We start from the raw sequence: 12,969 nt of genomic DNA, 5'->3' as shown, positions 1-12,969 counted from the left end.
CCAATTCCTGCAGGTGCAATGCCAAACAATCAAGTGAATTTGATTCCAAATAGCACCTAAGTCAGATAAACTGTGATGAATTTCACAACAGCTTATGTCAGCAAACAAAGTGTTAAGACTGAAAAGACAAGTTCATGCCTATGATACATACAGTATATATCAGATCTATTTCAGTCAGGTATTTTGGACATGTAATATGTAACTACTGATTGAAAATTAATTTGAATGGATTGTCAAAAGCTGTTATACCAATTATTAAAAAAAACCTCAAAAAACAAAAAACCCACACATACAAAAAAAATCAGCAGCATGTCTCAAACTCTTGATTGAGCAGGCATAACTATTAACCTACTAGACAGGAAATCCCAGTCAATTTTTTTTCCTTTGAGGGGCAGGGAAGACAAGGATCAGGCTTGCTGCTGTCAATGTTTCTGCTGGCTTTAGCTATCACAGATACATGGACTTCTGACTCCACCTTATTTACTGCTATTTACTTTGTGCTGCAATTGTATGCAATAATGAAAGGTGAGGTGCTATACACATAGCACTATGAGTGTTGCAATGAGAAATATCAGAGTATTATATCTTCTCATCTCCAGAACTGGTATTTTTGACATTATATACCACCACACAATCCATTTTCAAACAGTAGGGAAGGGTTCTTTGTACCTTTATTGACTGTAAGACACTAGTCCCCTTCTCTGTTTCTATTTTGCAGCTATCACATTCTATTTTCTGAATCTTCACGCAGCCAGTCCCTGATGTTTTGATATCCAAATCTAGAATTAAAAGAGTTTTATTAGCAACAGAAAAAAAAAGTCTTTAAATTTAATATTTTTAATGTTGAAGTATTTGACCATGTTATACAGTAACCATATGTAGTAAGGAAAAGAGCAGCTTCTTTGTTACTTAAGAGCCTGCGGCTGTGTCTGGCCATGCACTTTGAACAGCCTGAGTAGTCACTACCAACCATGGACACAAAGTTTAGTAAGCCAGTGTTTGAGCCTTCCAGCTCCAAGACACAACATTAAGAAGCAGAAGAATGACTAACCTGTGGCAAGGAATCAGCAGGGTGTGAACCTTTAGTGAAGTCTCATCTTTCTTCAACTCCACCTCCATGTCCTAGCCACCCATTCCTTTAGAAATTCTACTTAGGACATTTGGGCACCCTGACACACATTTTGAGGTAGAAGGTTGGCAGGTGTCTGAGGCCACATGTAGAATAATGAGGATCAACAACACAAATACGCAGGCCTTGCTGCTCCATTAGCCAGCACCAGAACCCAAAACCAGGCAGAGAAGCGTTGGTGTGCGTCATCCTCCCCAGCCTTCTAGAAAGCCTGACATTCCCCTGGCATGAAGAAGCATGTTTGCCTCCACAGTCTGAGCTACCTCACCTTGCAACTGTTCATAGGCTCCCACAAAGAAAAATCACTAGGTCTTGTTGATAAGGTGCAGGGGCAGGAAAAGCATTTTTCTGCTACTTGTCTCACCCTTGGGTTTAAGAAATGGAAGAAGTTTGACAATGTACAGTCTGGGGATTCTGTGTATATTAATAATAATTTTTATTAATCATTTGTATAAATGACCACCACAGTGGCTGCCAAAAAAGTAAAGGCAGGAGAGGAAAAAAGTGATTTTGTTCTTCTAAGGATAAAAGACAAAAAAAGAAGAAAAACTGAACAGAAACCAGAAGTGTTTTCTGCAAGACACAACTGAAGGACTAAGAGACAGTGAGCCCCATTACTCCCTAAAGGAAAGGAGATTATTTGGTAATGAAACCTCTGTTTAAGCAAATGTGAAAGTCTTTCCTTCACTGCCACTTCCTGCTAAGGGTATCAGAAAGATGAAAAGAATAATTAGAATGTGAAAAACCTTTGTCCCAGGGAGATTGCCAAGTAAGACCCATGGTCCAGCAGAGCCTGAAGATCAATACTGTCCCACTGCTGCCCAGGACAGGTGCTTCCTGGAACCATGACAACAGTAAGCTTGCAGACCATGAAGATGAGAGACTGAGAGCTCCAATTAATAACAAATGGAAGTTTTGTCACCTTGCAAATGAGGAGAATCCAAGGGACAGAGCTAAAACAGACCATCTTTGTAGCAAACATGCTACCTTATGGCAGCAGTAAGCCAAGAGGTTAAACTTAGTGGAGGAAGTAGATAGCATTCAAAGGTAACAATTCCTTTGAAAAAAAGAAAGAAGAAAAGAAAGAAGAAAGAAAAAAAGCTACAACAGGTAGACTGGAAAGCAATGTTGTTTTTGAACAAGCTATCTTTCCCAGAGTGCTTAATTCACCCACTGGACAATGGCAGGGTGCTTGGGAAGGTCTACAACCAAGACTCTTGCTAGTTTGCTTTCTGAGAAGAGTCCCAAAAGCCAGTTTACTTGTGCAAATCTTTGAATTCAATCAGCTTGAAACTCTCCTGCTCTTACTGCACCTGTCAAAAGGGATGAGGAAAAGACCTGAGAGTGCTCAGTTCAGCCATGCTACAAATTCACTAAGACTTTTACAGCAATAAGGGTAATAAAAAAACTTCTGATCCTGTACAGCATATTACTGCCATCATTTGAAAGGTGAGTTAGTAATGTAATCCTAGCTATCAAAGATGGGTGATAAAAGAGGACCCAGAAGTTTGAAAATTCATAAACAAGTCATTAAGAAACACCAGGGACTTCTGGAAATAAACTTGATCCTCTGCAGAGTCACACCACTTTGCTAGCCTTGATATAACAAAAATTAGTGGACAAGGAATTGAGCCCCTCTGACTCTTTGCCTCTGAGTTCCTGAACCAAGGATAAACAACTCCATAAAGAAGCAGACTGAAAGCGGGATAATATTGCCAATGAAATTTTAACAAGGAAGAACAAGATACAATCTGTTTTGGTGCCAAAACTCCAAAAATAGCCAGTTTGATTCCTCCCTAGCAAAGACAAGGGCTGAAGCCAACTTTAGCCACATAAACCACAAAGAATGCATGAAGTTCTTTGTGGTGTTTGTATCAGAAATAAAGGCATATAGGAAAAAAGAAACACTTGGGTACCAGAATGTAGGCAGAGGTACCCTAGGGCATTTAAGCACCCTTCTTATTAAGCTGCCTTAAGCTATAATACTTGAAATAAACTGGATAATTATTTATTTTCAGATGACTCAGCAGCCCTGGACTACTAGAATTATCTCAAATTATGGTTATGCAAGCTCTCAGTTCAGTTTACTTCTGTGTACTCATGCAGTCAATGTACAGTAGCCAGAAATCAAAGAGCTGGTTTCAGGTTTAATTAACATATGCAAAAATAAATAAGCTTGATTAAGCAGAAATTCCTTGACTGAATCTGCCATCTATGAAGGCTAAATGCATCAGAGAGGATTATCAGATCATGTATGATACTGAAATCCTATACAGAGCTCAAAACTAGACACTGAGACAGAGAGAGGATCTTTTGGTACTTGCCCTACTTTGGTTTAAAATGCATACTTAAGCTCAGCATTTTCTACACATGCTCTTCATTCAGGGTCTAAGGAGTTTTAGGTAAGTTGCAGCTTCCTGGATAAGCTCCAACCTAAATTGCAAAAGCTGTTATGAAATGCCTTAACTTCCAAAGTGAAGAAAACAAAACACTGAAAAGAGATTCACATCAACCTCTCAACTTCTTACAGCTTAGTGACTGATAGAGCTCAGGAAAAATTGTCTAAGCAGAACAGAGTTAACATCTTGCTCCCCCATCCAAGGAAAGCCAGAGAAAAGCCACAGTATTTGCAGAGTTCCTTTCCAGTTTGAGATGTGTTTTTACAAGGAATAAGATATTTTGCTTATGCAATGATATTTAATGGATAATTCTTTTCTAAATAAATAAATAGAGCAACTCAAGCACAAACTAATACTCAGAAGATCAAAAAAACAAACCAGAGCTGAAAGGACACTTAAAAGTAGAAACTCAGTGGCAAGCAAAAATTCTAATTCACTGAGTAAAAGCTTAAAATACTCAAACCCCACAACCTTACATTTTTGCAAATATATCTCTAGATGCACCTGGATGACAGCACAGTACTAACATCGTGCTAATTATGGGATGACAAAGAGCAGCTTGTGTAAGGACATAATCCACAGATTGTCCAGGGAACCTGAATTGCATGAGCTTACCACAAACCCAAGTGGAACAGCTTAGAAACCAACAAAAAAAAAGAAAACCTGTTTCAAGATCAAAGCCCCTGTCTGCAGTTTTGGCTGACATTCAGAATATAGTAAGAATTTCAAAGACAGGACAAAAGCGAAATGATTGTTTTCCATCTATCAGGATTCAGTATCAAGACTCTTAGGAAGATTTCCCACATAGAAATCCTTTATGAAGGCTGAAATTCTTCACATCTTAACACAATGAATTCTGCATCTCAGGAATAACCAGCTCTGGAGTGATTTATAATAGTCACTCAGAGATCCTGGAGAAACTGAAATAGTAAAGGACCACAGTATCCAGACACACCTGATATGAGAGAATTAAAGGGTAAATGTTTGTTCAATTCTCACTAATTATGGGATGGACTGTGTGAATGCTACAGACAAGCCAAAGTAAGTGCTTGCCAAGTAAGGGAGGGAAAAAATAAAAAGAGCTGTAAGATAGCAACTGCAGAGTTAAGACTACAAGACTCTTGGAGAAGACAGTCCAGCTACAGTTCAGTGACAGAGACAATGAATATAGAGGTAACAGATGATCTGTTTAAGAGAAAAAACTTGGGATTTTCAAATATCTTTAACAATATCCTTAGTTCCATATTGTCTTTCAGCTATAAACTATGTACTATCTTCAACAGTACAAGAAGTTGGAAATCACCACAAATAGCAAGCTTGAAAACTTTTATCAATGACACCAAATTTTTCAGACTAGTTAAAACTCACTGACAAATTACAGGAGGACCTTGGAATACCACATACTCAAATGATAAAATAGCAGGAAATTAGCAGGGATTGTGCCAGAAGTTCACCAGGAAGCTCTCACCCTGAAACTGTTTCCATGTGTAAAGGGACACTCAGCAGAGAGATCCACTGAGGGGTTGAGCTATATCAGGCTCTGAAAATCCTGTGATGAAAAGAGTTGACAGCTAAGAGAATGCTTAGATGAAATACAATTTACATTTTTTCTGTTCTTACTCTTCCCTGAGCATCTGTTTATGACCAGAGACAGGGAAGTGGGCTGCTGGAGTCATGGGATTCCTCATGGGAGGAATGAGTACAACCATTCTAACAGAGCAAAGCACACGGAGGGCAGGAAGGGTGAGATTATATGTACAAATATTCTGTATTTAATTACAGAATATTTCTGCATATATTAGTTTCTAGTAAACAAAACAAACCCTAAGTTGTGATAAAAATACTTAAGAAACAGCCCTTCAGTTATAAGCAGTGCTAAAAAAAAAAAAAAAAAGTAAATTATAGGGATGAGTAAGACTGGAAAATGTGCAAGTGATGTTATGTCAAACCCATAGGGCTTCTCCATTTTGAATTTTACACAGTTCAGGTCCTTCTAAAAGAAAACAAGGTAAAAAAAAATAAAAAATTGCAGAATTTTCCCTAAGACACAGGGCTGGGAAAAAAAATGAAGTAAGACAAAAGGGGCAGAATATCTTTGCTGTATGTGACATCATATTCTACAAAAGTCTTAGGTTAAATGTATTGAGAGTAAGTAAGGTGGGATTACTCATCATTTCTCATATCACAACTGCAACAGAGCTTTAAATGAAATAATGCAGTAATCTTCAATAACTTTATATTAAACAAGAGACCAGGTGCATCAAAAAGTTTTTTTCAGCACGGTGAAACATTCTGCACTGTATAGAAAATTCCCCAAATCCATAGGAAAAAACCAAAACCACATTAATGACTGAATACAAATCTCTGAGTTTGTACTCCCTAAACTTAGGGCCCCTGTCAGAACTTCACCGCCAGCTCAGCAGAGATGTTAAATGGCTTCAGCCACTACAGCAGCTCTCCCAAACTGTGCTCCGTACGAGAAACCCTGCACAGATTACAGCCCCGTGCCCAAAAAAGATAATGAAACACTTGTACTGGACAAGGGAGCCCTCCTTGGTATTTCATCCGTATCGCTACCTTTTGCTCCTGCGGACAGCAAGCAGCGTAACAAACGCTAAGGGAGCTGCTGGATCCCAGCATGCCGAGGACGCTGCCTCGGAGTCCCTTTGGAGCAGCAGCTGCCAGATCACAAATGACAGTGCTAGCACCAGCTCAAGTGTTAGCACTAAGTGCTGCTGGCAATAGGGTCAGCAACAAATCGCGTATCCAAACACCCAGGAAGTCCAGGAACACAGGAAGCAGAACGGGATGTTCTGAATCAGCGCGGCCGCGATGCCGTTTCCCAACAGGGGCTTCCAGCCGAAGCAGCAGCGCCAGCCCATCCCCGGTGGGATGCCCCGATCCGTGTACCTCCCCCGCACTCACCGAACTTCACCGGCGTCCGGACGTCCACGGCGGTCTTGCTGTCCAGGCCGTCCGCCACGATCGCCACCTGTCCCAGCGCCTCGTCATGTTCCACCCGCACCGGCTGCCGCTCCCGCCCGCCGCGCCCGGGGCTGCCGCCGCTCACGGCCACCAGCACCCGGTCCGCGCCCGGGCAGCGCTGCGGGTCCAAGGGGCGGACGCTCACCTGGCACGGCAGCCGCACCCGCAGCCGCCCCCGCGGGCTCACCGACAGCGCCCACTCCCGCGGCGGGGGCGGACCGGGGCCGCTGCGACCGCGGCAGGGGACGGGCGGCGCCCACCTCCCGCCCGCCGCTCGCACAGCCAGGGCCGCCCAGCGCAGCGCCCTCATTGCCGCCGCGGGGTCGGAGCGCCCGGGACGGGACGGACGGGACGAGGCCGCTCCTGGCGGCCGTGACCCCCGGCCGGTCACGTGGCGCGGCTGCACGAGGGGAGCGGCACCGGGACGGCCGGTAAACAGGCGGTGGCTCCGCCGCGGAGCCTCTTGGGAGCCGTAGTTCTGCAGCGCGCGGAAGGAACTACAGCCGTGCCCACGGGCCTATCGGAGAGCGGGGAGGGCGGGACATTACCGAGAGTCTGCTGCTATTGGACCGCGGGGCTGGACGCCGGAGCCAATCAGAAGTGGAAGCGGCTGAAGCGGGCGGGAGGCGGTGCGCCGATCGCCATAGCGACGGGGACGCCGCTGGGTCGGGCTGGGCTCTGAGGTGGCCGGGAGGGACTCGAGGGGACCGGGACCGGGACCGGAGCTGGGGCTGGGGCTGGAGCCGGGTCCAAGAGGGCCAAAGCCGCGGCTGCGACGTCGAGGCGGGAAGTAAGTCAAGCAGCGCCGCCACAGCCCTGTCTGAGGAGTCCCTGAGGGCCGGGAGTGCGACCCCCGCGCGGGGCCCGGGGCGGTGCCGTGTGGCGCGTGAGGAGACGGGGCAGCCGTCCCTTCACTGCAGTAAACCTACAGCGAGCCCGCTGAAATGTCCTCGGTCTGCCGGTGTAGCAGTTTGGCAGATGTGTTGGAAAACCAGTTATTTGTTGGTTGGGGTTTTTTTTAAGTGATATCACAAAGCACCAGAATTGCTCTCTGTCAGTAAGTTTTGGTCAATATGTTATGTGCTGTACCGCTTTTTAGCAGTTCTGAAGCCAAGCAAATAAATATTTTCCTGAGCTCTTGTCCTTACAGGGTTTACAAACAAGCAGGGAACCACTTAAATCGGTTTAAAAGACTCTTCTGGACTTCATAGCCCACATTATCATCGTATAACAATTTTTAAAAATGAGGTGGGGCATGTGGGCAATAGATGATGTACAGTCAGGGGCAGAGTTCTTGTGATAGTTGTCTTTTACTGCCAATAATGAGAGAGAAAAATACACAGAAAGCTGCATTGTCTTAGCAAGATTGCAACACAAGAAATAATGAAATCTGGGCCTGTTACTTAATTACTGTCTCCCTTTTGCACTCCATGTGTTTCTTTTTCATAAATAACCATGCAAGCATGATATTTAGTCATCAAATACTTTTCATCTCATTAGCCCTATTTCCATTTCTGTCACTGTCTGTCTTTGATTATTTATGAATCTGAAATGACGTCAGTGGCCAAGAGGAAAGAAGATGGCTCTATTTTTTTGGTCCATCGGTAATTTTCACTCTGGAAAGTTTAATGAAGATTCCTATTCATCAAAAATGTCCTTCAAGTTAAATTATTTCATTGGTTTGCATTACTCAGTCACAAAAAATCATTAGGTTAAACACAAAAAAGGCCAGCCTGCTTTATGATAGTCTAGAATACAAAAATTGAAATCTAGAAAGTCAAAAAAGTATCAAGAAATATCTTGGGACATGATGGAGGCTGGAAGGAATTTTTTTGCAAGTCTTCAGAAATAGTTGATTTTGGGGAAAAAAATCTTCAAAATTCTCACCTTTGAGATCAATACCAAATTTGAATGTCTGATTTTTTTTTGTTTGGGGGAAAGTTACAGATGTGTAAGAGGTGTGTTGCAATGTGCTATGACTCCACTAGATGACAGCCAGTTCAGCGAATAACTGATCCCACTGTTCCGGGGGAATCCGGTCCCTCGTGAGGTGGAGCTCACTGCTTCCCTCCTTTCTCCCTTGGGTCAGTGCTGCTGTTCCGGATCCTTGACTCCCACCAACTCTAAAATGACACTGCTGCTTTCCCACAGCCCCCTTTTCCTCCAGGAGCTTGGTATTTGATACTCCTCATGTAGGCAGAGGTTTATCGGTACCCACAATCCACAGTAAACTGTGCTCTGCATCACCTTTAATATTGTCAGGCTTTGCATAGTTGAGAACTTAGTTCAAGAAACCGTTCCTGGATGCTTAAGCTGCAGTTACGTTTATATTTCATTGTTGCTGTTGGGTTTGTTTTTTTTTTCATTAGATACAGTCTAAGTATACTCACATGGTTAAAAATACTGAACAAAACAGATAAAAAGTAATTGCTAGGAATAAGTTCTTTCTTTTTGCATACTTACAGAACCTCATGTGTTTAATATTTTACTTATGTCATCTGTATTTCTGCTATATTGATTCTGTTTAACTTTCATGCTTTTGTTTGCATCAGCTGGTATAGTATGTAGCAGATTCCAACAATTAAAGAATAGTTATTTATTTACTTGTTTTTCATTTTCTTGTTTGTCTTTTGCAGGATAAGAAAGCCATATCAAATTTAAAAGTGAACATTTAATTAGAACTCCACTTTTGATAGCTGCATGACTTCTTAGTGAATTACAATCCTTATTTTCCATTTTATCAGATATTGGTATTGTATGAAAAGGATATTCAGTATTTCATGCAAAAGATAAAAAAAGCCCTAGAACTCACAGAAGTTCTATCAAGTGATATAAAATAGATTTTAAGCCAAAGTATTATCAGATGTACTTTTAGGCTAAGGTGAGAGAGAGATTTCAAAGAAGGAGGAATTAAATCAGAAGTATTTACAGGAGAGGCTGTAGAAGAAATGCATTTTTCTAACTTTTGTATTTGGAATTTATCACAGAATAATCACGAATTGCTGCAGGTACCTACAGGGTATAAACTTAGTCTGCCTGGCCAGGATTAATTTTACCCATTTGCTATAATTGTAAAGAAGAAATAATGTGACTTCACTTCTTAGGAAAATAGGGCCACCTTTATTTGTAATTTGTTTGTTTTTCTTTTAGAGGTACATTTCTGAACTGCTTCCTTGAACTTTCTTTGTTCTCAAGGTGTGTCTAGGGTTCAGTAAGGAGGCAAATTATGTTTTATTTGCTTCCTCCTCTGTACTTTAGCATTGCAAATCACGCAATGGTTTGGATTTCAGGGATTTTTTTGTTTGTCACACCACTAGAAATTTTCTGAGGAAATTAAGTTCCTCATGGAAACCATTTGAAATGGGAAGTGGCAAATCTTACCATTCAAATTCTTCTTATCTTAGCCATATCTAATTAGAATTCCAGCAGATAAAGTCTGTGTGTGGCTCAGGGTGGTTCTATCCCAAATAGCAGAGTGGAAAACAAGGGAAAACAGCAGAACTTGTGACATAAAATGTTGAGCTGTTTAGGTATATGGTGTGCACTCTCGTTTCCCAAAGTGGTGAGGTTGTACTGTCTAATCAAACAATCCATTCTGATTCACATGTGCATGATAATGTCCTATTGTACATGATGTAGTTTTAAATTCAATTATCATTTAATGTTGACGTGGTTTTGTTTTTTAAAGACACATCCATTCATGCTGAAGCACAGGCTCTGCCCAGTTAAAGCAGAAGGTCTACTTTACCATTAGGGAAAAAGCATAAAAATATAAAATTCTAGGGGATGGAAAGAGAATCACTGTGTGATCAAACAAATCTATGGTGCTCCTCTTATTAATATTATCTGTAGGTCTCGTCTCTTCTCTCTGAAGATGACATGATAGAACTGAAAAAGTTTTGGAGAAGGGTGATAATGACAGTGGAAGGCAGAGAAGAGCTTTCATGCCAGTGACAGTAGGTGGATTGTCTGCTTCAGCCTAGAAAGGATTGTCAGATGATGATACAACATTAGGAAGAAACCCAGTAGCATAGAAAAGTTGTGATTATTCAGTGACTCATGCTGTAGAAGAACTAGGTGAGATCAAGAAGACAGATTCAAAAGCAACAAGAAACACTGGCTACTCATGTCATGCCAAGTGACATAAATGATAAAATGAAAGTCTCCATTTCCCTGTATTTTACCAATACTGAACGTTTTGTATGAGTTCAAGGAGAAAGGGGATGGATTCAGAGAAGCATCACCACACTATAGCTGGTGGGTACTTCTGTCCCTCTCCAGGCATTCAGTTGTAGGCTGGAGGTGTGCAGAGATAGTTGATTCATCTTCACACACGGACCTGCATCTCTTTATGGTCAGAATAAAATTTTACTACTTTTTGCATCTGTCACTCTGAAAAGAATCAATTCAACTAAGTGTCACCTGCCTGGATTCTGCACTGATTTGTGTGTGAACATTGCTGTTTGCTAGAGAGAGACAGAAGTAAAGATACTGAAATTAGTTTAGGGAATATGAGTTCAGGCTTTTATTATTGTTGCTGTCCTGAAGCTGTTCCGCAAGACAATTCTCAGCCTGATTTGATGCAGGTTCCAAAACAGCCTTGTAATTCCCATTCTCTGTAATTCTGTGTCTTGGATCAAGGCTGTGATATTATTTGCAGTTCTACAGTTTGAAAACATCCATACTTGTTGGGTTATTCTATGAAGTTGGAAAAAAGTCAACTTTCATTCGTAATTCAATTTGACATTTTAGTTACCAGATACTACAAAGACACAAATTTTCCACATTGCTTTTTGAAGTTTATAGATCAAATTTTATCTAAGCTGAATTATATATTTAGTAATGTTGTAGGTAATGAAAGTATGCTAAACTTATTTTAATGTCTCATAAACCTACATATATTTTGTTTATGTCTTCCCCCTTTTAAAACCACGTGGAGACAAGGGCTTGTCACACTAGCTGAGGCTGTCTAATCGTTTTTCTCTGTCTCAGATTTCTTTTGTTGTGTCTTAACATAAAACTGTAAACTTTTCAGATTCAAAAGAATTTTTTTGTTCTCACCCTCCCGAGCAAACTGGATTCTTGGTGAGGACTCTTGTACTACTGTACTGGGATGAGGTATATTTTTGACTAACGTCAACTATATGTTTCAGATACAAGTATTGACAAATATGCCTACACCCATGAAACTCTAACATTTTGGCATTGTTCTATGTAGAGTTTCTGCCACAGTGCTTTTCCGTCTGTCTAAATTCTAAGTTGAGAGGAACAAATAATGCAACAGTAGCCATAAACACAAAATGCATATGCTAAAATATTCAGCAGTTCTTTACAGATGAAAAATCACTCACTATTTATAAATGTGTATACATGTTTATGTACAGTAACTCAGAGTTTATTTCTTGGCCTCTATGATGTTTACAGTTATTTCACAATGTTTTGACTCCTCCAAGAGGGATCATGAAATTGCTTTTTTTTCCATAAGCAAATACAGACACTGAAATCTCTCTAAAAGACAAAATGTGCCTGAAGGAATTCCAAACAGTACTGAAGAAAGTAATAAACTTTTCAGTTTAACTTTCACTACCCTTATAGACAAGTGACTTTCAAAAGGTGAATACAAACAACACAACATTTTTGTATCCATTTTCCCAATACAATTAAAACAATAAATTATATTTTTCTTAACTGTCAGCTTTCTGGCTGTGGAATGCTAAATTGCACTGTCTGTTTAATTGGAAAGATCTGGTATATATTATTGAAATAGTCTCAAAATTTCTTCTTAATTTTTTTACAGTTTTAATTTTGGTTGTCCTTGATTAGTCCTTGATAGTAAGATGCACTCTTTTAAAAAAGAGAAAGGTCTCCCCTATGTTATGTGAAAGGCTGAATGATGTCAAGACTGCCTAATTTGAAGAGGATTCTGCATCTTTGGCAGCTGATATGGGTTTCATAATAATATGGTTCCATAGCAGAATACAATGTCCTCTGCATAATAGCTAATGTATAAAGACCTGGTGTCAGGTGAACATTTGCATGCAAGAGTTGACAGTCTTTCTCCCAAAATTTTGCACTAAAATTGTGTGATACTGATCTGTCCATTCTTGTCATCTACAAACAACTTCAGTGAACTTGTGAAGGATTTCTTGAATTCCTCCCTCTCCACTCCATCTCCACTTTGAGCTGTGCTTTGCACTACAAATGCTCAATGCCTTCCATATCTCACTGTGATGACAAGATTTCTGTGTGCCTCACAAGTCCTTCTTCCCCTCTCTTCCCTCTATAAGATGCTTATTGCCTCTGTTGGATCATCCCATGTCCCTTATATCTTTCTCCTGAAGTGTTTTTGTCACCTTTCTTGTTTCTTCATGCAAAAGGTTGGTATTTTAAAACTCTATGGATATACAAAACTCTTAGGATGCTGTTATGCCAGAAGATGGGTTTTTCAGATATTAA

The 12,969-nt window shown here is 40.9% G+C and overlaps 2 protein-coding genes across 2 annotated transcripts in view; one reads left to right on the top strand and one right to left on the bottom strand.

The window, feature by feature from the left end:
* The window catches only part of FAM185A (family with sequence similarity 185 member A), a 36,762-nt gene extending 29,850 nt beyond the window's left edge, over nucleotides 1-6,912 (bottom strand). The window contains exons 1-2 of the mRNA XM_015628587.3: nucleotides 6,454-6,912; nucleotides 670-779 (exon numbers count right to left, since the gene is read on the bottom strand). Coding sequence (XP_015484073.1) covers nucleotides 670-779; nucleotides 6,454-6,823 — 480 coding nt within the window. The 5' untranslated portion in view covers nucleotides 6,824-6,912. The remainder of the gene's footprint in view (nucleotides 1-669; nucleotides 780-6,453) is intronic.
* A 16-nt stretch (nucleotides 6,913-6,928) lies between these two features.
* CCDC146 (coiled-coil domain containing 146) overlaps nucleotides 6,929-12,969 on the top strand; it is a 67,382-nt gene continuing 61,341 nt past the window's right edge. Inside the window, exon 1 of the mRNA XM_019006694.2 lies at nucleotides 6,929-7,303. The gene's annotated coding sequence lies outside the window, so the exon portion shown is untranslated. The remainder of the gene's footprint in view (nucleotides 7,304-12,969) is intronic.

The sequence above is a fragment of the Parus major genome, chromosome 1A (assembly GCF_001522545.3).
Source record: "Parus major isolate Abel chromosome 1A, Parus_major1.1, whole genome shotgun sequence".
Lineage (NCBI taxonomy): Eukaryota > Metazoa > Chordata > Aves > Passeriformes > Paridae > Parus > Parus major.
The sequence above is the reverse complement of the archived record's forward strand: the minus strand, read 5'-3'. Positions and strand labels throughout refer to the sequence as shown.